General features: G+C 43.4%; 1 protein-coding gene across 1 annotated transcript in view; it reads right to left on the reverse strand.

Moving 5' to 3' along the window:
* Positions 1-25,076, reverse strand: part of LOC122550633 (semaphorin-4F) — a 243,093-nt gene that overhangs the window by 60,981 nt on the left and 157,036 nt on the right. The window contains exon 7 of the mRNA XM_043691726.2: positions 9,291-9,436. Coding sequence (XP_043547661.1) covers positions 9,291-9,436 — 146 coding nt within the window. The remainder of the gene's footprint in view (positions 1-9,290; positions 9,437-25,076) is intronic.

Raw genomic sequence — 25,076 nt, forward strand, 5'->3', positions numbered from 1 at the left:
CTCCTCTTGCTAGCTCCTGCTTTCTCTTTCTCTCTCCTTCCCAGCCTTTCTGCCTCTCAGGTCTCTTAAATTATAAGATATAGGGAAGATCACTATCATCCTAGTCCCCAATAAAACATCAGGCAATGTGCCTTAATGACTACTGCCCAGTGGCTCTGACATCCATCATTATGAGGTACTTCAGGAACTTAGCAATGGCACACAGCAACTCCAGCCTCCCAGACTTCCTTAATCCACTAAAATTCACGTACTGTCATAACAGGTCCACAGCAGACACCACCTCTGTTACCCTACACTGATCCTGGAACATGTGGATGACAAGGACACCCATGTCAGGTTCCTATCTATTAATCTGAGCTCCACTTTTAACACTATAATTTTAACCTATCATCTCCAAGCTCCGAGACCTCAGTCTCTGCTTCCCCCCCATGCAACTGGATCTTCAACTTCCTTACCTGCAGACAGCACTCAGTAAGGATTGGTGACAACACCACCTCTACGAAAATCCTCAACACCAGTGCCCCTCAACGGTTGTACACAACTCCTTACTTTACTCCTTATACACTCATAACTGTGTGGCCAAATTCAACCCCAACTCCATTTACAAATTTGCTGACGATACCACCATATTTGATATTAAACAGCAATGAGACAGAGTAAAGGAAAAAGATAGCTTGATGGCATGGTGCAAAACTAACAATATCTCTCTCAATATCAGCAAAATGAAGGAGCTGGTTATCGACTTCAGGAAGCAGAGTGGAGGACATGCCTCTGTCTGTATCAGTGATGTTGAGGTGGAGGGGGTTAAAAGCTTCAAGTTCTATCCAAGTCCATCCATGTTGATGCTACAGTCAAGAAAACACAACAATGCCTCTACTTCCTCAACTTCAAAAAACAATGCAACAACATATAAAACAGTCATTGCTGCTCCTGGAATTCGAGGAAATCACCTTCAGCACCTAAAATACCTCAAAAAAGGAGCAGCTGGTCCAGTCAGAAATTTTTACACTCCTCCAAATTTGGATTACCCAGAAAGAGAATCGTGAGGGACAGGATGTACATGTATTTGGAAAAGCAAGTACTGATTAGGGACAGTCAACATGGCTTTGTGTGTGGGAAATCATGTCTCACAAACTTGATTGAGTGTTTTGAAGAAGTAACAAAGAGGATTGATGAGGGCAGAGCGGTAGATATGATCTATATGGACTTCAGTAAAGCGTTTGACAAGGTTCCCCATGGGAGACTGATTAGCAAGGTTAGATCTCATGGAATACAGGGAGAACTAGCCATTTGGATACAGAACTGGCTCAAAGGTAGAAGAGAGAGGGTGGTGGTGGAGGGTTGTTTTTCACACTGGAGGCCTATAAGCAGTGAAGTGCCACAAGGATTGGTGCTGGGTCCTCTACTTTTCCTCACTTACATAAATGATTTGGATGCGAGCATAAGAGAGGTACAGTTAGTAAATTTGCAGCTGACACCAAAATTGGAGGTGTAGTGGACAGCGAAGAGGGTTACCTCAGATTACAACAGGATCTTGACCAGATGGGCCAATGGGCTGAGAAGTGGCAGGCGGAGTTTAATTCAGATAAATGCGAGGTGCCAAATTTTGGGAAAGCAAATCTTAGCAGGATTTATACACTTAATGGTACGGTCCTAGGGGGTGTTGCTGAACAAACAGACCTTGGAGTGCAGGTTCATAGCTCCTTGAAAGTGGAGTCACAGGTACATAGGATAGTGAAGATGTTTGGTATGCTTTCCTTTATTGGTCAGAGTATTGAGTACAGGAGTTGGGAGGTCATGTTGTGGCTGTACAGGACATTGGTTAAGCCACTGATGGAATATTGCATGCAATTCTGGTCTCCTTCCTATCTGAAAGTTGTTGTGAAACCTGAAAGGGTTCAGAAAAGATTTACAAGGATGTTGTCAGGGTTGAAGGATTTGAGCTACAGGGAGAGGCTGAATAGACTGGGGCTGTTTTCCCTGAAGCGTTGGAGGCTGTTGGGTGACCTTATAGACGTTTACAAAATCATGAGGAGCATGGATAGGGTAAATAAACAAAGTCTTTTCGCTGGGGTCGGGAAGTCCAGAACTAGAGGGCATAGGTTTAGGGTGAGAGGGGAAAAATATAAAAGAGAACTAAGGGGCAACCTTTTCACTCAGAGAGTGGTACGTGTATGGAATGTGCTGCCAGAGGAAGTGATGGAGGCTGGTACAATTGCAACATTTAAAAAGCATCTGGATGGGTATATAAATAGGAAGGGTTTGGAGGGATATGTGCCGGGTGCTGGCAGGTGGGGCGCGATTGGGTTGGGATATCTGCTCAGCATGGACGGGTTGGACCGAATGGTCTGTTTCCATGCTGTACATCACTATGGCTCTATGACTCCTCGGGAGGCTAAGGAAATTCAGCATATCCGCAATGACTTTTACCAATTTTTATAGATGGACCATAGAAAGCATCCTGCATCACAGCTTGGTATGGAAACTGCTGTGCCCAAAACCATAAGAACTTACAGATATATGAACACAACCCAGACCATCACAAAAGCCAGTCTTCCTTCAAATTGACTCTGTCTACACTTGCTGCTACCTCAGACGAGCAGCCAACATAATCAAAGATTCTCAAACCCCAGCTATACTCTCTTCATCCTCTTTCACTGGACAGAAGATACAAAAGTTTGAGGACACGCACCAACAGATTTTAGAAGTCTCCTGACAAAGTTTGCTAAATTGTAACCACTGTTTCACTGTATTGACACAAGAAGGAATTAATTGCAGAGAGCACAAATGCAAGTTCCGGATTACTTTCTCCAGGACAGATTTCCTTTTGTGGCCCAGTGTTAGTTATTATTGTCAGTAGATGCCTTATGGAGCAGCACTCAACCCTTAATTGACTACTATTTCAAAGCAGTACTTTAAAAAGGCAGTTGGATTCAGTACTGTGAGAATCATGTGACTAAACCGCCCGCAGGAAGAGAGGCAATTACCATCAATACAATGGTTTGCAATCAGATATCCAAGCTCAGTCTCCATCTGGCTCTGAGCTGTAGCTCCTCAAGCCACACATGAGGAGAAATAGAAAACTCACAAAGCAAGAAGAGGGTTCAGAGAAAGCTCACTGTCCACTGTTGTCATCTGTAACAAATGTGGCAGAAGCTGCTATGCCAGAGCGGGCCTACTGAGCCACACCAGACAATACCCAACAGTTAAGTACAGAAGTGAAATTCATCACAGAAGACTGAAGTCTGTCAAAGATAAAGACATGCGATTGGAAACCGTTGTGCTTACTCCTTAAACCTGAAGATAGGAACAGGAAAATAGAAATAAAAATCGTTCAGTGATTTATTTGTAATGCATCAAAATTATGCAGTAAGTAACATAAGGACACTTGTTTTTTTCAATGATTGAAATCAGTGGTAAATATTCTCATGCTGAAATCCCTAACCAAATATTAGGGGCTTTCCCCCAGCCTTGCTTTCACTTCAGGTTCCACTTCCAATCTTACCACACTGCACACAAATTGCATGTCATTTCCAGTTCCAATTATTTTAGTTTGAGGGTATGTTTAGAATGATTCTCTCCAGGCCGAGAGCCTCGCAGGAGTTATGGAACAGGTTCACTTGGAAGTCAGTGCTACTGATTTTCAGGTGAGAACCACGTACCAGTTGTGAGGTGCAGAATTTTACTTCACAAAATAGATCCCCCTGTATCTGGCAACAGTAGTCTTTGCTGGGTTTTTTTTCGACGTGGCAATTTGGCAATGGTTAGTTGGTGATAGTGTAGTGATATTGTTATTGGACTAGTAATCCAAAATCAGAAGTCACATGACACCAGGTTACAGTCCAACAGGTTTATTTGAAATCACAAGCTTTCGGAGCGCTGCTCCTTGATCAGGTGAGGTCAACCACAACATGGCATTGTGTAACATCTGATTTTCTCCACCCTATACAACACCAGCACCACCACATCATAGTAGTCCAATGACCCAGGTAATGCTTGGGTTTGAATCCCAATATGGCAGATGGTGGAATTTGAATTTTTTAAAAATCTGGAATTAAAGTCTAAGACCATTTTTGTTTGGTTATCAGAACAATTCTTCTGGTTCACTGATATATTTTAGGAAAGAAAATCTGCTTGTGATAAACTGGGTAACTTCATTAAAAGGTGCGATGGTCGATAGGCAATGGCTAATATTTAAAGAATGACTGTATGCACTGCAACAGTTCCTTTCTAAAATATAACAGGAAAAATGGCCCAATCGTGCTAACAAGAGGAATTATGGATATATTATACCCAAAGAGGAGTCATTTAAGGTAGGACCAAGAGATGGATTAAGTGCGGAAAATAGAGTAAACTTGTGAGGAACTTGAAAGTAGATTGCAAGAACTTATAATAAAAAGAAAAGGATTAATGAAGGTTAATGTTGGTCTCAGAGTTTGAAACAAATGAATTGATAATTGGAAAAAAAAGGAAATTTCAGAGCAATTTAAAAATTGCTTTGATTTGGTCTTCTTAAAATAAAACATAAGTAACTTTTCATAAATGCCAGAGGAGCAAGAGTCTATTAAAAAAAGGAACAGAAAATGGGTATTAGTTGGAGTACTTAATGGAACTGAAAGCTGATACATCCCTAGGGTCTCATATTATAGAGTAATACAGTCATACAGTATGGAAACAGACACCCTCAGTCCAATTAGTCCATAAGACCATATGGGGCATAGGAGTGGAAGTAAGGCCATTCGACCCATCGAGTCCACTCCGCCATTCAATCATGGCTGATGGGCATTTCAACTCCACTTACCCGCATTCTCCCCGTAGCCCTTAATTCCTTGTGACATCAAGAATTTATCAATTTCTGCCTTGAAGACATTTAGCGTCCCGGCCTCCACTGCACTCTGCGGCAATGAATTCCACAGGCCCACCACTCTCTGGCTGAAGAAATGTCTCCGCATTTCTGTTCTGAATTTACCCCCTCTAATTCTAAGGCTGTGCCCACGGGTCCTAGACTCCTTGCCTAACAGAAACAATTTCCTAGCGTCCATCCTTTCCAAGCCATGTATTATCTTGTAAGTTTCTATTAGATCTCCCCTTAATCTTCTAAACTCCAATGAATACAATCCCAGGATCCTCAGCCGTTTCTCGTATGTCAGACCTACCATTCCAGGGATCATCCGTGTGAATCTCCGCAGGACATTTTCCAGTGCCAGTATGTGCTTCCTGAGGTGTGGGGACCAAAACTGGACACAGTACTCCAAATGGGGCCTAACCAGAGCTTTATAAAGTCTCAGTAGCACAACGGTGCTTTTATATTCCAACCCTCTTGAGATAAATGACAACATTGCATTCACTTTCTTAATCACGGACTCAACCTGCATGTTTACCTTTAGAGAATCCTCGACTAGCACTCCCAGATCCCTCTGTACTTTGGCTTTACGAATTTTCTCACCGTTTAGAAAGTAGTCCATGCTTATATTCTTTTTTCCAAAGTGCAAGACCTCGCATTTGCTCACATTGAATTCCATCAGCCATTTCCTGGACCACTCCTCCAAACTGTCTAGATCCTTCTGCAGCCTCCCCACTTCCTCAGTACTACCTGCCTGTCCACCTAACTTTGTATCATCAGCAACCTTCGCTAGAATGCCCCCAGTCCCTTCATCCAGATCATTAATATATAATGTGAACAGCTGCGGCCCCAACACTGAACCGCTTGTCACCAGTTGCCATTCCGAAAAAGAACCTCCTATCCCAACTCTCTGCCTTCTGTCAGACAGCCAATCCTCAATCCATACCAGTAGCTCACTTCGAACACCATGGGCCCTCACCTTGCTCAGCAGCCTCCTGTGTGGCACTTTATAAAAGGCCTTTTGGAAGTCTAGATAGACCACATCCACTGGGTTTCCCTGGTCTAACCTACTTGTCACCTCTTCAAAGAATTCCAACAGGCTTGTCAGGCACGACCTCCCCTTACTAAATCCATGTTGACTTGTTCTAATCCGACCCTGCTCTTCCAAGAATTTAGAAACCTCATCCTTAATGATGGATTCTAGAATTTTACCAACAACCAAGGTTAGGCTAATTGGCCTATGATTTTTCATCTTTTGTCTTGATCCTTTCTTGAACAATGGGGTTACAATAGCGATCGTCCAATCATCCGGGACTTTTGAAAGATCTCAACCAACGCCTCTGCTATTTCCTCAGCCACCTCCCTCAGAACTCTAGGATGTAGCCCATCGGGACCAGGAGATTTATCAATTTTAAGACGTTTTAGATTTTCTAGCACTTTCTCTTTTGTAATGGCAACCATACTCAACTCAGCCCCCTGACTCCCTTTAATTGTTGGGATATTACTGATGTCTTCCACTGTGAAGACTGACGCAAAGTACTTATTAAGTTCTCCTGCTATTTCCTTATCTCCAATCACTCGGCTTCCAGCATCAGTTTGAAGTGGCCCAATGTCTGCTTTTGCCTGTCGTTTGTTTCTTATGTATTGAAAGAAACTTTTACTATCATTTCTAATATTATTGGCTAGCCTACCTTCATATTTGATCCTCTCCTTCCTTATTTCTCTCTTTGTTATCCTCTGTTTGTTTTTGTAGCCTTCCCAATCTTCTGATTTCCCAGTGCTCTTGGCCACTTTATAAGATCTCTCTTTTTCTTTAATACATTTCCTGACTTCCTTTGTCTAATCCCTCCCCGGATAATCTTTCTTTTCTTGGGGATGAACCTCTGTACAGTGTCCTCAATTATACCCACAAACTCCTGCCATTTTTGCTCTACTGTCTTCCCTGCTAGGCTCTGCTTCCGGTCTATTTTCGTCAGTTCCTCTCTCATTCCCTCGTAATTACCTTTATTTAACTGTAACACCATTACATCCGATTTTGCCTTCTCTCTTTCAAACCGCAGACTGAATTCTATCATATTATGATCGCTGCTTCCAAAGTGTTCCCTTACTTTAAGATTTTTTATAAAGTCCATGCTGACCATGTTCTCAAACCAAACTAGTCTTCTTGCCTGAGTTTAGCCCATATCCCTCTAAACCTTTTGTACTTATGCACTTATCCAAATGTATTTTAAACATTGTAACTGTACCCACATCCACCACTTCCTCTTGCAGTTCATTCCGAACACAAACCATTCTGTGTAAAACAGTTACCCCTCATGTCCTTTTTAAATCTTTCTCCTTGCAGCTTAAAAATATGCCCCTAGTATTGAACTCCCCCACCCTAAGGAAAAGACCCTTACTATTAAGCTTATCTATGCCCCTCATGATTGTATAAACGACTGTAAGCTAACCTCTTGACCTCCTACGCTCCAGTGAAAAAATGTGCCAGCCCATCCTTATAATTCAAACCCTTCAGTCCCAGAGACATCATGGTAAATCTCTTCTGAATCCTCTCATACTTAATAACGTGGCTATACAGGACATTGGTTAGACCACTTTTGGAATTATGTGTGCAATTCTGGTCTCCCTGCTATAGGAATGATGTTGTGAAACTTGAAAGGGTTCGGAAAAGATTGAGAAGGAGTTTGTTGGGGTTGGAAGATTTGAGCGGCAGGGAGAGGCTCAATAGGCTAGGGCTGTCTTCCCTGGAGCGTCAGAGGCTGAGGGGTGACCTTATAGAGGTTTACAAAATCATGAGGGGCATGAAGAGCATAAATAATCAAGGTCTTTTCCCTGGGGTGGGGGAGTCCAGAACTAGAGGGCATAGGTTTAGGGTGAGAGGGGTAAGATTTAAGAGGGACCTGCGGGGCAACTTTTACACACAGAGGGTGGTGTGTGTATGGAATGAGCTGCCAGATGAGGTGGTGGAGGCTGGTACAATTACAACATTTAAAAGTCATCTGGTGGGTAAATGAATAGGAAGGGTTTAGTGGGATATGGGCCAAGTGCTGGCAACTGGGACTATAGATTAATTTAGGATATCTGGTTGGCATGGACAAGTTGGACCAAAGGGTCTGTTTCCATGCTGTACCTCTCTCTGACTCTATAGCAGGGTGACCAGAATTATGTAAAGTGTACTCCAGATGAGGCCTCACCAATGTCCTGTACAACCTCAACACGATGATCCAATTCCTATACTCAAAGGTCTGAGCAATGACGGCAAGTGTGCTAAATGACTTCTTAATTGCCCTGTCTACATGTGGCTCAAACTTCAAATTATATACCTGAACCTCCAAGTCTCTGTTCTCCAACACCACCAAGGGCTCTACTTTTAATTGTATAAATCCTGTCCTTGTTTGCTTACCAAAATTAATACCTCGCATTTATCCAAATTAAACTCCATCTACCACTTCTCAGCCCATTGACCCAATTGATCAAGATCTCTTTATAATCTTAGATAACTTTCTTCACTATCCATTGTACCACCAATTTTGGTGGCATCTGCAAACTGCCTAACCATGCTTCCAATAGTTTCAACAGTAAATTTTCTCCATGATCTTCATAGAAACATAGAATCATACAGTACAGAAGAAGCCCTTTCACCCATCAGTTTTTGCCACCAAAGAAAAACGCTCTACTTACACTTTTCCACACATGACCTTGACTTTCATGACACTTCAAGTGCTCATTCGATGCCCTTAACTTTGGCAATGGGCAGGCAACACAGCCTTCAGAACTAATGCTCATGGTTGTAGGGGAAAATATCTGTACCCCTAATTATACTGCCCCCTACCATTACTACACGGCTTTTATCTCTTGCATTTGAATGGCTCCTTGTACTATGGTAGCGTGGTCAGTTTGCTCAGACTCCCTGGAGTCCACACACTTTCTAAGAACATCGTAATTGCTGGGCAAATTTGATCCCTTGCTTACGACCCTCTCTATATTTGGATGCTGGTGCAGTCCATGGATTGCAGTGGTTGAAGAAAGCTGTTCAACAGTACTTTCTCAAGGGTACTTTAAAGGATAGGTAACTACAAAGGCCTTAGTGGGTACTGCAGATACTGTTCAGAGTCAAAATTAGAATATTGCTGGAAAAGCACAGCAGGCTGAGGGTCTCATTCCTAATGAAGGGCTTTTGCCTGAGACATTGGTTTTCCTGTTCCTCGGATGCTGCCTGGCCTGCTGTGCTTTTCCAGCACTACTCTAAGCTTGACTACGAAGACCTTGCCAATGACGCACATATCCCAAAGGATTAAGAAAAATACATTCTAAAAGAAAGCACAGAATAAGAAAAGTGACGAGGGATGGTAAGATTTGATGTTAGTGGAAAAGTCTTGTTGATCTTGGTGATGTTGTCCTTTTATCACATAACCCTTTTGGGGATGGAGGGCCAGGCAGTGCATACCTTGCAAACACGAGCCACTCTCGGAACACGCACCACTTTGTAGTATTCAAATTCTCGGGCAGTCTCGCTGAAGAAGAAGTATAGCTTGTCATCATCACCGGTGCCACTGTCTGCTCTGATAAATGTTGATCCCACAAACTCTGGGTCTGAGGAGAGAGATGGCATTTGATCATTAACTGACAGCGTAAGTAACTACATACTAGTTCAACATTTACTGAGTGTACACAGATGAGATTAGATTAGATTCCCTACAGTGTGAAAACAGGCCCTTCGGCCCAACAAGTCCACACCGACCCTCCGATGAGTAACCCACCCAGACCCATGTCCCTCTGACTAATGCACCTCACACGATGGGCAATTTAGCATGACCAATTCACCTGACCTGCACATCTTTGGACTGTGGTAGGAAGCCAGAGCACCTGGAGGAAACCCACACAGACACGGGGAGAACGTGCAAACTCCACACAGAGAGTCGCCTGAGGCAGGAATCAAACCCAGGTCCCTGGTGCTGTGAGGCAAAATTGCTAACCATAGAACATAGAACATAGAACAGTACAGCACAGAACAGGCCCTTCGGCCCACGATGTTATGCCGAACATTTGTCCAAGCTTAAGCACCTATCCATGTACCTATCCGATTGCCGCATAAAGGTCACCAATGATTCTGACTCTGCCACTCCCACAGGCAGCACATTCCATGCCCCCACCACTCTCTGGGTAAAGAACCTACCCCTGACATCCCCCCTATACCTTCCACCCTTCACCTTAAATTTATGTCCCCTTGTAACACTCTGTTGTACCCGGGGAAAAAGTCTCTGTCTACTCTATCTATTCCCCTGATCATCTTATAAACCTCTATCAGGTCACCCCTCATCCTTTGCCGTTCCAATGAGAAAAGGCCTAGCACTCTCAACCTATCCTCGTACGGCCTATTCCCATTCCAGGCAACATCCTGGTAAATCTCCTCTGCACCCTCTCCAAAGCTTCTACATCTTTCCTAAAATGAGGTGACCAGAACTGCACACAGTACTCCAAATGTGGCCTTACCAAGGTCCTGTACAGCTGCAACATCACCTCACGACTCTTGAATTCAATTCCTCTGCTAATGAACGCTAATACACCATAGGCCTTCTTAAAAGCTCTATCCACCTGAATGGCAACTTTCAAAGAGCCCAAGATCCCTCTGCTCCTCCACCTTACTAAGAACCCTACCGTTAACCCTGTATTCCGCATTCTTATTTATCCTTCCAAAATGGACAACCTCACACTTGACAGGGTTGAACTCCATCTGCCACGCCTCAGCCCAGCTCTGCATCATATCTAAGTCCCTTTGCAGCCGACAACAGCCCTCCTCACTATCCACAACTCCACCAATCTTCGTATCGTCTGCAAATTTACTGACCTACCCTTCGACTCCCTCTTCCAAGTCATTAATAAAAATTACAAACAGCAGAGGACCCAGAACTGATCCCTGCGGAACTCCACTTGTAACTGGGCTCCAGGCTGAATATTTACCATCTACCAACACTCTCTGACTTCAACCGGTTAGCCAGTTCTCTATCCAACTGGCCAAATTTCCCTCTATCCCATGCCTCCTGACTTTCCGCATAAGCCTACCATGGGGAACCTTATCAAATGCCTTACTAAAATCCATGTACACTACATCCACTGCTCTACCCTCATCCACATGCTTGGTCACCTCCTCAAAGAATTCAATAAGACTTGTAAGGCAAGACCTACCCCTCACAAATCCGTGCTGGCTGTCCCTAATCAAGCAATGTCTTTCCAGATAATCATAAATCCTATCCCTCAGTACCCTTTCCATTACTTTGCCTACCACCGAAGTAAGACTAACTGGCCTGTAATTCCCGGGGTTATCCCTATTCCCTTTTTTGAACAGGGGCACAACATTCTCCACTCTCCAGTCCCCTGGTACCACCCCCGTTGACAGTGAAGACGAAAAGATCATTGCCAACGGCTCTGCAATTTCCTCTCTTGCTTCCCACATAATCCTAGGATATATCCCGTCAGGCCCGGGGGACATGTCTATCCTCAAGTTTTTCAAAATGCCCAACACATCTTCCTTCCTAACAAGTATCTCCTCTAGCTTACCAGTCCGTTACATACTCTCCTCTTCAACATACGGTCCCTCTCATTTGTAAACAACTCTCATTTGTAAACTACTGAGCCACTGTGCCCAGGGAAGCAGAATGCTTCATCAATTTCCACAAATCCAGAAAGTGAAACTTCACAACAGAAAGAAATGTTTCGGTAATGAAACCAGCTTCCATTCTTGCCTCAAGCACCCTTCCCTCTTCTCCTGAAGTTACATCCCGCATTCCAGCTTACCTTCACCTCCAAACAGTGCAGACTACTGGATTTCTTTGTCTCAAATATTCACACCATTCCTTCAGCTGCCTCTCTACGCCTTGACACACCTCACGGAGGAAACATGCTGGAAATCATGCCCCAATGTTCCCGGCACAAACCACCTTCTTAGTGCCAAGCTGACAGGCAGCATGGATGAAGTTTCTGTACTTTTAACAAGAATTACTATTTATAAAGACCAATACTGTCCTTTGGGAAGGAAACAGCCTTCCTTACCTGGTCTGGCCTACATGTGACTCCAGATCTACAGCAATGTGGTTGCCCCTAAACGGCCTTCTGGGCAATTAGGGATGGGCAATAAATGCTGGCCTAACCAGAAACACTCACATCCCATTAATAAAAAAAAATAGATTCTCGCAACAGCAAACGATAATGAACCATTGGTATACAGCTACTAAATAAAACCTCAGCTCCCTTATAAACTTCCTCTTAAACACAGACACGGGGTGGGGGGAATTGTGTTCTGGACAAAGGGAAAACTGGGAAAGCAATTCTGTGGTCTCTGTTCTTAGGATCTGCTGAGATGTTTCTTGTGCTGAACACTTGTACTTGGTTTACATTTTCCAGATGCTCCCACTGATTTGCAAAAGACACAGGGTGGTTTATAAAAGTCATAGAGTCATAGAAATGTACAGCACGGACACAGACCATTCGGTCCAACTCATCCATTCCAACCAGATATCCCAACCCAATCTAGTCCCACCTTCCAGCACCCTTCCTATTCATAAAACCATCCAAATACCTTTTAAATGTTGCAATAGTACCAGCTCCACCACATCCTCTGGCAGCTCATTCCATAACATACCACTCTCTGAGTGAAAATGTTGCCCCTTAGATCTCTTTCATATCTTTTCCCTTTCACCCTAAACCTATGCCCTCTAGTTCTGGACTCCCTAACCCCAGGGAAAAGACTTTGTTTATTTATCCTATCCATGCCCCTCATGATTTTATAAACCTCTATAAGGTCACCCCTCAGACTCCCAAGCTCCAGGGAAAACAGCCCCAGCCTGTTCAACCTCTCCCTATAGCTCAAATCTTCCAACACTGGCAACATCCTTCTAAGTCTTTTTTGAACATTTTGAGGTTCCACATCATCCTTCTGATAGGAAGGAGGCCAGAACTGCATGCAATATTCCAAAAGTGGCTTAACCAATGCCCTGTACAGCCGCAACATGACCTCCCAATTCCTGTACTCAATACGCTGATCAATAAAGGAAAGCAAACCAAACGCCTTCTTCACCTGCATCTCCACTTTCAAGGAGCTATGAACCTGCACTCCAAGGTCTCTTTGATCAGCAACACTCCCTAGGACCTTACCATTAAGTGTATAAGTCCTGCTAAGATTTGCTTTCCCAAAATGCAGCACCTCGCATTTATCTAAATTAAACTCCATCTGCCACTTCTCAGCCCATTGGCCCATCTGATCCAGATCCCGTTGTAATCTGAGGTAACCTTCTTCGCTGTCCACTACACCTCCAATTTTGGTGCCATCAGCAAACTTACTAATTATACCACTTATGCTCGCATCCAAATCATTTATATAAATGACAAAAAGCAGAGGACCCAGCACTGATCCTTGTAGCACACCACAGGTCACAGGCCTTCAAGTCTGAAAAACAACCCTCCATCACCACCCTCTGTCTTCTACCTTTGAGCCAGTTCTGTATCCAAATGGCTAGTTCTCCCTGTATTCCAGGAAATCTAACCTTGCTAACCAGTCCCCATGGGGAACTTTGTCGAACGCCTTACTGAAGTCCATAGAGATCACATTTACCGCTCTGCCCTTATCAATCCTTTTTGTTACTTCTTCAAAAAACTCAATCAAGTTTGTGAGACATGGTTTCACAAATGTTGACTATGTTGACTATCCCTAATCAGTCCTTGCCTTTCCAAATACATGTACATCCTGTCCCTCAGGATTCCCTGCAACAATCCACCACTGACGTCAGGCTCACTGGTCTATAGTTCCCTGCCTTGTCCTTACCACCTTTCTTAAACAGTGGCACCATGTTAGCCAACCTCCAGTCTTCTGGCACCTCACCTGTGACTATCGATGATACAAATATCTCAACAAGAGGCCCAGCAATCACTTCCAGAGCTTCCCACAGAGTTCTACGGTACACCTGATCAGGTCCTGGGGATTTATCCACTTTTATGCGTTTCATGACATCCAACACTTCCTCCTCTGTAATATGGACATATTTCAAGATGTCACCATCTAATTTCCTACATTCTATATCTTCCATATCCTTTTCCACAGTAAATACCTGTTTAGTACCTGCCCGATCTCCTGTGGCTCCACACAAAGGCCGCCTTGCTGATCTTTGAGGGGCCCAATTCTCTCCCTAATTACCCTTTTGTCCTTAATGTATTTGTAAAAACCCTTTAGATCCTCCTCAACTCTATTTGCCAAAGCTATCTCATGTCCCCGTTTTGCCCTCCTGATTTCTGTCTTAAGTATACTCCTGCTGCCTTTATGCTCTTCTAAAGATTCATTCAATCTATCTCATCTATACCTGACATATGCTTCCTTCTTTTTCTTAACCATACCCTCAATTTCTTTAGTCATCCAGCATTCCCTGTACATAGCAGCCTTTTCTTTCACCCGAACAGAATTATACTTTCTGAAGGCTTCCCATTTTCCAGCCATCCCTTTACCTGCAAACATCTGCCCCCAATCAGCTTTTGAAAGTTCTTGCCTAATACCGTCAAAATCAACCTTCCTCCAATTTAGAACTTTAATTTTTATACCTGGTCTATCCTTTTCCATCACTATTTTAAAATTAATAGAATTATGGTCGCTGGCCCCAAAGTGCTCCCCCACTGACACATCTGTCACCTGCCCCGCCTTATTTCCTAAGAGTAGGTCAAGTTTTGCACCTTCTCTAGTAGGTACATCCACATACTGAATCAGAAAACTTTTTGTACACACTTAACAAATTCCTCTCCATCTAAACCCTAAACACTATGGCAGTCCCAGTCTATGTTTGGAAAGTTAAAATACCCTACCGTAACCACCCTATTATTCTTAATGGGTCTCTAATTTATTAATTAAATGTCACAGCTTACAACAACTGCGGAAAAAAGACTTACAACAATTCTTATTTTTAAATGAGTTATTTTCCTATTTAACTCCACAATTAAAAATGCAGCTAAATTAAACAGACAGTTTGTACAATTCTTTTATTCCAAGGTAACCAAGCTAAACCATCAAATTCTAATCTTCACAATAAAATGCATACCTGTCCATGCTTCAGCACATTGGTTGCTGAAAGTGTATTTGATATTTTATTTCATCCAAAATTCTACTACCTGTACTCAAACACAACTCATTCTCTCATCATCCCACGCTTAATGCTCTCAATCTAGCAACACTTCAGTTTTAAAACACTCTCTTCTACCATCGCACAAAGAAAGGAGTTGTTGCTGTTTCCGTCACCACTGTACACCTGCTGCCTCCCACTTGCATTTTGATTCTTCTGTATCACCTGCTGCCTGCAACTCATTGCCCCAATCTCCATTTAACTCACTGCTCCACTTGCTACCCAGCTTGTGGGCTGACCTACCACCACTCAGGAAGGGGTACAGCAAGTGTGAAGATGGGTGAGGCAGTGACAGCTTGAGAGTTGGGAGGAAGACAGTGAGAAAGTTGACAAGAAGGACAGTGAGTGGGAGGTGAGCAGGATGGTGATCGAGGAGGTAAAGTGATGAAGGTTACTATCCTTGACATGAAGGCTGCACTTGACTGAGTGTGACATCAAGAACCAAGAACAAAATTGAAGTCAGTGGGTATCACGGGAAAAATTCCTTTCTGGTTGCAGTCATACCTGACCCATAAGGTGGTGGTTGTGGTGGCTAGAGGTCAGTCATGTCAATTTCAGGATATTTCTGACGCAGTTCCTCAGGGTACCATCTTCAGCTGCTTCATCAATGACCTTCCCTCTATCATGAGGTCAGACATGGAAATGTTTGCTGATGTTTAGCACCATTTGCAATTCCTCAGATACTGAAACAACATATGCGCAAATGCTTGGGCAAACGTTCATGTCAAACATGTGCCAAGCAATGACCGTCTCCAACACAAGAGAGCTGTGTTGACATTCAATGGCATTATCATTGTTGAATTCTCCAATTTCAACATCCTTGGGGTTGACATTGACTAGAGAGGAATGTGGGGGTGCCATACAAAACTCAGGAAAAGCCAGAATTTAAGTTCACCGGATAATAAGGAAGGCAAATAGAATGTTGGCCCAAATTCTACTTTCCTGCCATATCCCTGTAATGCTTAGTTCCCTAACTGATGTTTAAAAATCTATCTCTTGAGAATACTTAATGACCCTGCCTTAATGATCCTCTGTGGTAAAGAATTCCACAGATTCAAAAAACCCTCAGAGAAAAAAAAGTTCTTCTCTGTTTTACATGAACAACTCCTTATTCTGAGATTTTGTCCTCTGGTCCTGGACTTCGAAAACACCCTCTCAGCACTCACCTTGTCAATAATCATAGCTTCACAGATATCCACAAAATAGAAAAGGGCATGGATAGGATAAATAGGCAAAGTCTTTTCCCTGGGGTCGGGGAATCTAGCACTAGAGGGCATAGGTTTAGGGTGAGGGGAAAGATATAAAAGAGACCTAAGGGGCAACTTTTTCACGCAGAGGGTGGTACGTGTATGGAATGAGCTGCCAGAGGATGTGGTGGAGGCTGTTACAATTGCAACATTTAAGAGGCATCTGGATGAGTATATGAATAGGAAGGGTTTGGAGGGATATGGGCCGGATGCTGGCAGGTGGGACTAGATTGGGTTGGGATATCTGGTCGGCATGGACGGGTTGGACCTAAGGGCCTGTTTCCATGCTGTACATCTCTATGACTCTATGACCTTCAGTACATTGAATCTGAACCAGTTCAGAAACAACCACCTAACTATTCTAATCTCATTTTTGAGCACTTGGCCCATTGTATGCCTTGGAACTGCAAGTGCACATCTCAATGTGATGGAGGTCCTGCCTCTACCACCTTTACATGCAGTGAATTCCACCTTCTGGGTGAAAAACTGTTTCCTCACATCCTCGCTGAACCTTTGCCCCTTACCTTAATCCATGCTCCCTGGTAATCCATCCCTCCACCAAGGGGAAACGTTCCTGTCCATGCCCCACATAATTTTATACATCTCCAGTCCCTGAATAACCTGAGGGTTTGAAAATTGAGTTATGTTGCCAGCAGAGGGGGAGGTGAAACAAGCGGAACTGAATTCCACAACTTCAGATCATATGCTCAACTCTTCTTATATCCTCCAATCACCCTCTCCACCTCACTTTATCTTGTTTTTTCTCTCTCTCCTTTTGCGCACACGCGCGCACACACACACACGCACACACATCCATGTCTTCTTGACTTTTTTCCTTTTCACACCTTCATTTCACCTTCCTTCACTGTCATCAGCAACTCCTCTGACTTTGGCGCTGAGCACCCTCACTATCTGTTCACTTGCTCCCTCTCCCACCCTATTTCCAGCAAAACAAACAGAAACTTTTCAACCTTGTCTAGTTCTGAAGTCACATTGGACTCGATATGCTGACTGTTTTTCTCTGCACAGATGCTGCCAGACCTGCTGAGTTTCTCCAGTAATTTCATTTTACATTTCAGACTTCTAGCATCGTAATTGTAACAAGGTCAGCTACTGGATTTCATAGAATATATATTCCTTGATTGGGGCTGTTAATCTGGTCCAATCAGGAAACCATGGCTAATATATAAACTTCAGTGCCACTCTGGTGCCTGCCTCAGTATGAGGCAGTACTACAAATCAAGGACTGCTCATGTGTAAATAAAAGGTGACTTGGTAACAGGATACTGGCCTCTGTAGAGTTATTTCAAAATGTGACAAGAGTAAAGCTCAATCCTGAAGAAACTCACTTGCAACAGTCGTTTTTGAGGTAGGGTAAGTATTTTCTTACATCATGTCTTTGTTTGGGAAGCTTGACTCATTCAACCCTACGATTGAGGACTGGGCTGCGTATGTGGAAAGAATCTGTTATTTTTTTCAGCAAACGACATTGTGCCAGATGAAGTTCACCTGACAGCCTGTGGAGCTGCAGCTTTTTCTGTCATTATGAGGCTGAATTTCCCTGAAGCACCAGATACTAAAATCTTGCAAGGATTAACTGAAATAGTTAAGGAATATTACGGCCTCACCTCCTCTAATTCTGAGATGCTATTGCTTTTACTGGGCAATTCGAGAACCGGGAAATCTGACTAGGTTAGAAAACTGGCAGAAGCCTGCAAATTTTGTTTAATTCTTAATGGGATGCTTAGACACCATCTGATATGTGGGATTAATGATATAACTATGCAAAAATGCCTACTAGCTGAAGCTCAACTAGATTTCAAACATGCGCTACAGCTGGCTTTATCTTTGGATAATGTGGCAAGTCAAGTATATAAGTTATTCCGATGAAAGCAGACACCTTCGCCAGTCTGACTTAGCTTGGAGAATATCACTTGAGTGCAAGCAATTGCACAGCCTCATTCAGGTGTTATCCTGATTAGAGTGACTCTAGGTTGGCACAATGTCGTTTGCTGGAAAAATAACAGATTCTTTCTACATTCTTTCTTCAACCTAATCCTCAAATGGTAGGGTTGAATGAGTCAAGCTTCCCAAACAAAGGCATGATGTAAGAAAATATTTACCCTACCTCAAAAATAACTGTTGCAAGTGAGTTTCTTTAGGATTGTACTTTACTTGTGTCACTATTGAAACAACTGAACAGAAGCCAGTAGCCCATTACCAACAACAAAACCCCCAAACAAGCCAAGTTTCAGCCAAACACTAAAAGTTTTCTTCAGGATCCTAGCTGGCAAACCATTGTAGCTGTTGCCAGCATATGGACTCGAGACAGCAAAAGAATCCTACTAGATTTAAATTGAGTAAGAGAACTCACAGGCCAGTATCCAGGAAGATGTCCAAGAGAGTACATGCCCTGGCTTAGAATACCTAAATTGCTCAGCAACATCCAAATCAGAACCAATCAATATAAAGACCTGGTTAAATAGTCATCCAGTTGTAATAGTTGTTGATCGACAGCCCTATCAATGATCGTAGAAACAGATTTTAGTAAAATTCGCTCTGGACCCCAGTCCTTAAATTCGCACAAGACCTCAGCAAAGCTGAATGAACTTTACATATTAAGAATACAACTTCAGTTCCGGTCTCTTATGAAAGACAACTGGTTCGGTTATCATTGATCTCAGGCCGAAGCTTAAGGGGGAGAAATTGGTTGCAAGAGATTCACCTCAATTGGCTTAACATTTTTCAATTATAAAATGGCTGTCCACACGAAGTTCTAATTAATGTCTACCAGAAAGGTCTAAGGACTATCAGAGGAGCAAAGGCCACTTTGCATGTTGGGTAGGAAGCAGTTCTGCGATTCTGCAAGGCCCAAATAAGGAGCCCTGGCTCACATAGAAAGGCTACTGACACTCTGGTGTCTGAATGGGTATAACACAGTACTATAGTCAAGGACTATTCATGTCTAAAGTAAAGAGTGATTTGGTGATGGGATACCAACCTCTGGAGTGGTATTTCATCCATTATCTGCAGTATTTTGATTATATTCTCTACAGGTTTGCAGGTTTCAATAGGGTCACCTGTCATTCTTTGAAAGTCCAAGCTCAAAGTATTCAACCTGTCAGCATAAGGCTATTTCTCCAACCCCAGAAACAACCTAGTGAACTTTCTCTGAACTGTCTCCAATCCCAGTATATCTTGCCTGAGATAAACTTTGCACTGTGTTTCAGGCAAGATCTCCCTATTTTTATATTTCACTTCCTGCAAAACATAAAGCAACAGTTCATTTGCCTTCCCTATTACTTGCTGAACTTGATGCTAGTCTTTGTGATGCACACATATGGACTCACAAATCCCTCTGCTCTACAATTTTCTGCAGCCTTAAATAGTATTTAGCTCCTCTTCTTCCTGCCAAAGTACATGACCTCATATTTTGCCGCATTATATTCCATCGATTAAATTGTTGCCCACTTGTTTAACATGTCTATATCACAGAATAGAATTAGTGCAGAAAAAGGTAGTTTGACTCATCAAGTCTACACCAACTCTTCAAAGGGCATCTCACCCAGACCCAGATCCCCTCCCTTCCCTATCCACCTAACCCCACATTTACCATGACTAATGCACCTAGCCTGCATATCTCAAATCACTAGATATGGCTTACCATTACCAATCCACCTAACCTACACATCTTTGGACTGTGGGAGGAAACCAGAGCACTCAGTAGAAATCCACATGGATATGGGGAGAATGTGCAAACTCCACACAGTCACTCAAGACTGGAACTGAATGCGAGTCCCAGGCACTGTGAGGTGTCACTGAGCCACCATATTGCCTGTTATCCCTCTTTAGACTCGGAGTCAACCCTTCCTTTCCACCTCGTTTGAAAAGTTCCGAGAAAAATTGCAGTACCATGAATGATTTGGTGAGGTATTGGTGTAGTGGCAATGTCACTGGACTAGTAACCCAGAGCCCAGGTTAATGTTGTGGGTACATTGACTTAAATCCGACTTTGGTAATTAGGCTGGGTCATTAAGTATATTCAAGGCTGAGATAGACTAAAGGAATCAAGGCAGCCAAGTAGATTTGAGGATTATGAAATCAGCCATGAATGATGAAGCAAATGTGGTGTGCTGACTGGTGTATTTCTGCACTTATGTCTTAAGGTTTTGTAACCTTTACTGTGGAGCAATAAGATCAAACAAACTAAAAGAGCTATTCTCTTGCTATCTTAAGAGTTGTTTTCACTCTGCAGCCTATTTTGTTCTCATCAGCTGCCATGAAAGTACAATATCAATAAACCAAGAAATGGGTACACCATAAAGTAATGCTTTAACTCACCTCAATTCAGTTGACCGAAGTATGCATTGGAACGCCTTAATGTCAAACACAATTTTAAGAACATATTATATTCAGTAAAAGCTGTCCATCAAAGAGGGCACAGGATTTTTAAAATGTGATTTGACTTAACATTTCATCTGAAAGATGGCACCTCAAACAGTGTGATGTTTCTTCAGTATTGCACTGGGGTGTTGCGACCAACTAAAAAATATTGGGCAATGTAAACATGGGGACACCACCACTTTCAACTTCCCTTTACAGTCAACTACTACCCAAACTCGGAAATATATTGTTGTTGCTTCACTGTCACTGAATCAATATTTTTGAACTCTCTCCATAACAGCACTGTGGGTATACCTACATGCACTGCAGCAGTTTAAGGACTTACGTCATCATCATCTCAAGGATAATAAGGGATGGGTAATAAATGCTGTCATTGTCAAAAATGTCCACATCCCTTCGATTGAGAATTTGAACTTTTAAACTTCCTGACTAAATGCTGGACATGACAGTCTACATAATGATTAGTGGGTAAGAGTTCCACAAACATGGTAGCTCCTTTCACAATGGTACAATTAATGGGTTTCATAACTTGGAACTTTATTTTGAAATGGTCACCTCATTTTTGCGAGACACAGTTCTTTATTTCATATAGGCAGGACAACACTGGAGTAACATCCAACACAGCTATTTCCATGAAGTCAACAATGTCACTTTGTTGTATATGTAAGGTTTTCTTATTGATCCATTTTCTCCAATCCTAAATGCATTGACTTATGACAGAATACAGTTGCAAAGGTGACTGCATTTTCTGGAAGTCATACTCAAGTGTTCATTCTTATGTGAACCATGGAAATTCAAATCTCAGGTATTTATCAGTAGGAGGGCATCACCACATATCCAGGTATATGTATTCTGCAATAGAGTCATGAATCCTGTTGAATTCTGCCATTCCTAACCCGAAGGAAGTTCCACTGCTATCAATTAGAGATTGCCTATTGCAGCACTGACCTTGTATCAGTCCTGGATCCTTCAGTTGTAGATTTGATTTACTGTCAATTGTATTCTCTTATAAAATACAGTGAAAAGTGCTGTATATTGTCACCACTCTCCAGTGCCATCTCAAAACACAGAATATAAAGGCAGAAAAATGCAGACGAAGCGTTCAGCTTTACAATCCTTCTTGCTAAGTGTTGCCTAGTGGCCAGTGTTATGACACAGTGGTGAACATTTCTGCTAATTAAAGCAAACACCCAGAAAAGCTCACTTCACCTCAGAACTGGTTAAAATATGCATGACAATGAACTCCCAAATTCCACTATTTAAAGAAAATAACATCAATTCATTCTTTAATTCCAGAAGTGAACATTGAACAACAGCTATTCACAACTCTCTGTGCCTTTTTCTCTTAACTGCTTATTACCTGCCTCCAACTCTGTAACATTATACTGTTCCAATAAAACGCTTATTAAAATTACATCAGGTTAATTTCAAAACCATACAATGGCTGTCATCTTCTCTGTCTTCCTTCTTCTGGCTTAAGATCTACCTGGGATGTCGCCTTTCTTTTTACTGTGAAGATGTTTCATATTAAAAGGTATCTTTGATAGAGAGCGATCCTAATTTCTTGGATTTGTCTCAATAGCAGTTACTTTGTCTGATGCCTGCCTTTTTTCATATCCCTAACATCGGATTGTTTCATTGGTTTGATGTTGGCAAAATAATAAATTCAAAATTGATCGGGTTTTAGTATCCTGGTGTATAATTTAAACTGATTGGTTAAATTCAAATTGTTGTCAAAACAGCAACCAAAACTCAGGTATCCATATCACAAGCAAATATTACATATTTGCAATTTTCCAGTGCACTCTGGGACTGCCATCTAGTCATATACACAGGTGCTTATAATCTCTCAGTTCAGAACAGCATTCACGCTCTCTTAAAGGTACACACCTTCAACTTCATTGCACCAGCATGAGCCCACTTCGCCATTCTGCCACTACTGGAATGAAAGTCACCACTCCTCGGTAGTATCTTGCCTCTACTAACATCGTTGCCACTTAGTCCTCACTGAACCTCACTGCCGATGTTGCTGGCTACCACACTAGCCCAAACCTGACTCCACTGCCGCCACGAGTCCAATTCAGGTCCATTTCGCTGATGCAGCCGCTGCCACCAGGTCATGTACTGGGCCTAAACTCACCTCTGCCACTGCCTCTATGAATCTGCACTGGACGCAGATGTCGGCAGGAACCCAAACTCCTCCCTGCCCCTGCCGCAGCAGCCATGAGTAGGCGCTGGGACTGCCTCATCAATGTGGAAGCTGTGTCTGCACTGGGCCAACTGTCACGAGTTCACGCTGGGCACGCTTGCTGCCACCGATGCAGTTGCTGTAATCGAGGTCATCTCTATGTTAATATAAGATACTCACTGGTAACTAACATAGGTAATCACAGTACTTGTAGCTGCTGCTTTGATGTAGGCAGTCCAGCTACCAATCTGTGCAGAAATAACGTACAGATAATCTACTTTTAATGATGCTGGTTCAAGAATAAACAATGAGCCATTTGTATGGCTTAATATGAACCTGTGCGTGCTTGCTTTCTTTCTGAATACGTGGCTAATGTTTCAATATCTATTTTCAAGCCATGAAGTTAAGCGAGCATGGTTTTGACTCTATCCTAGTGCTTGCAAATCAAAACATTGATAATTATTGTGCCCAAGTGACCATGCTTTGAGTGTGACCCTATCACAGCAAATCCAATCTTGAACAAGTATAATACCCCTAGGACAAAGTGAGGACTGCAGATGCTGGAGATCAGAGCTGAAAAATGTGTTGCTGGAAAAGCGCAGCAGGTCAGGCAGCATCCAAGGAGCAGGAGAATCAGCCTGAAGAAGGGCTTATGCCCGAAACGTCGATTCTCCTGTTCCTTGGATGCTGCCTGACCTGCTGCGCTTTTCCAGCAACACATTTTTCAGCAAGTATAATACCCCTGCAAGCATACTGCACAATGATAAAAACCAATATTCTGATATGGTTAGGTCTTTCCCCCCCTGTATCAGGATGTTACAGCTAACTGTAGTAGCTTTACCTAAAAATGAACATTTTACCAAATGGGCCTCAACACTGTATGGTGATTCTGGATTAGTGGTGCTGGAAGAGCACAGCAGTTCAGGCAGCATCTAAGAAGCAGCGAAATCGACATTTCCGGCAAAGGCCCTTCATCAGGAATAAAGGCAGTGAGCCTGAAGCGTGGAGAGAGAAGCTAGAGGAGGGTGGGGGTGGGGAGAAAGTAGCATAGAGTACAATGGGTGAGTGGGGGAGGGGATGAAGGTGATAGGCCAGGGAGGAGAGGGTGGAGTTGATAGGTGGAAAAGGAGATAGGCAGGTAGGACAAGTCCGGACAAGCCATGGGGACAGTGCTGAGCTGGAAGTTTGGAACGAGGGTGAGGTGGGGGAAGGGAAAATGAGGAAACTCTTGAAGTCCACATTGATGCCCTGGGGTTGAAGTGTTCCGAGGTGGAAGATGAGACGTTCTTCCTCCAGGCGTCTGGTGGTGAGGGAGCGGCGGTGAAGGAGGCCCAGGACCTCCATGTCCTCGGAAGAGTGGGAGGGGGAGTTGAAATGTTGGGCCACGGGGCGGTGTGGTTGATTGGTGCGGGTGTCCCGGAGATGTTCCCTAAAGCGCTCTGCTAGGAGGCGTCCACCCTCCCCAATGTAGAGGAGACCGCATCGGGAGCAACAGATACAATAAATGATAATAGTGGATGGGCAGGTAAAACTTTGATGGATGTGGAAGGCTCCTTTAGGGGCTTGGATAGAGGTGAGGGAGGAGGTGTGTGCGCAGGTTCTACAGTTCCTGCGGTGGCAGGGGAAAGTGCCAGGATGGGAGGGTGGGTTGTAGGGGGTCGTGGACCTGACCAGGTAGTCACGGAGGGAACGGTCTTTGCGGAAGGCGGAAAGGGGTGGGGAGGGAAATATATCCCTGGTGGTGGGGTCTTTTTTGGAGGTGGCGGAAATGTCGGCGGATGATTTGGTTTATGCGAAGGTTGGTAGGGTGGAAGGTGAGCACCAGGGGCGTTCTGTCCTTGTTACGGTTGGAGGGGTGGGGTCTGAGGGCGGAGGTGCAGGATGTGGACGAGATGTGTTGGAGGGCATCTTTAACCACGTGGGAAGAGAAATTGCGGTCTCTAAAGAAGGAGGCCGTCTGGTGTGTTCTGTGGTGGAACTGCTCCTCCTGGGAGCAGATACGGCGGAGGCAGAGGAATTGGGAATATGGGATGGCATTTTTGCAAGAGGTAGGGTGGGAAGAGGTGTAATCCAGGTAGCTGTGGGAGTCAGTGGGTTTGTAAAAAATGTCAGTGTCAAGTCGGTTGTCATTAATGGAGATGGAGAGGTCCAGGAAGGGGAGGGAGGTGTCAGAGATGGTCCAGGTAAGTTTAAGGTCAGGGTGGAATGTGTTGGTGAAGTTGATGAATTGCTCAACC

Source organism: Chiloscyllium plagiosum, unplaced genomic scaffold (genome assembly GCF_037043375.1).
Source record: "Chiloscyllium plagiosum isolate Xiang-an unplaced genomic scaffold, Cpla_swu_hap1 HiC_scaffold_1, whole genome shotgun sequence".
NCBI lineage: Eukaryota > Metazoa > Chordata > Chondrichthyes > Orectolobiformes > Hemiscylliidae > Chiloscyllium > Chiloscyllium plagiosum.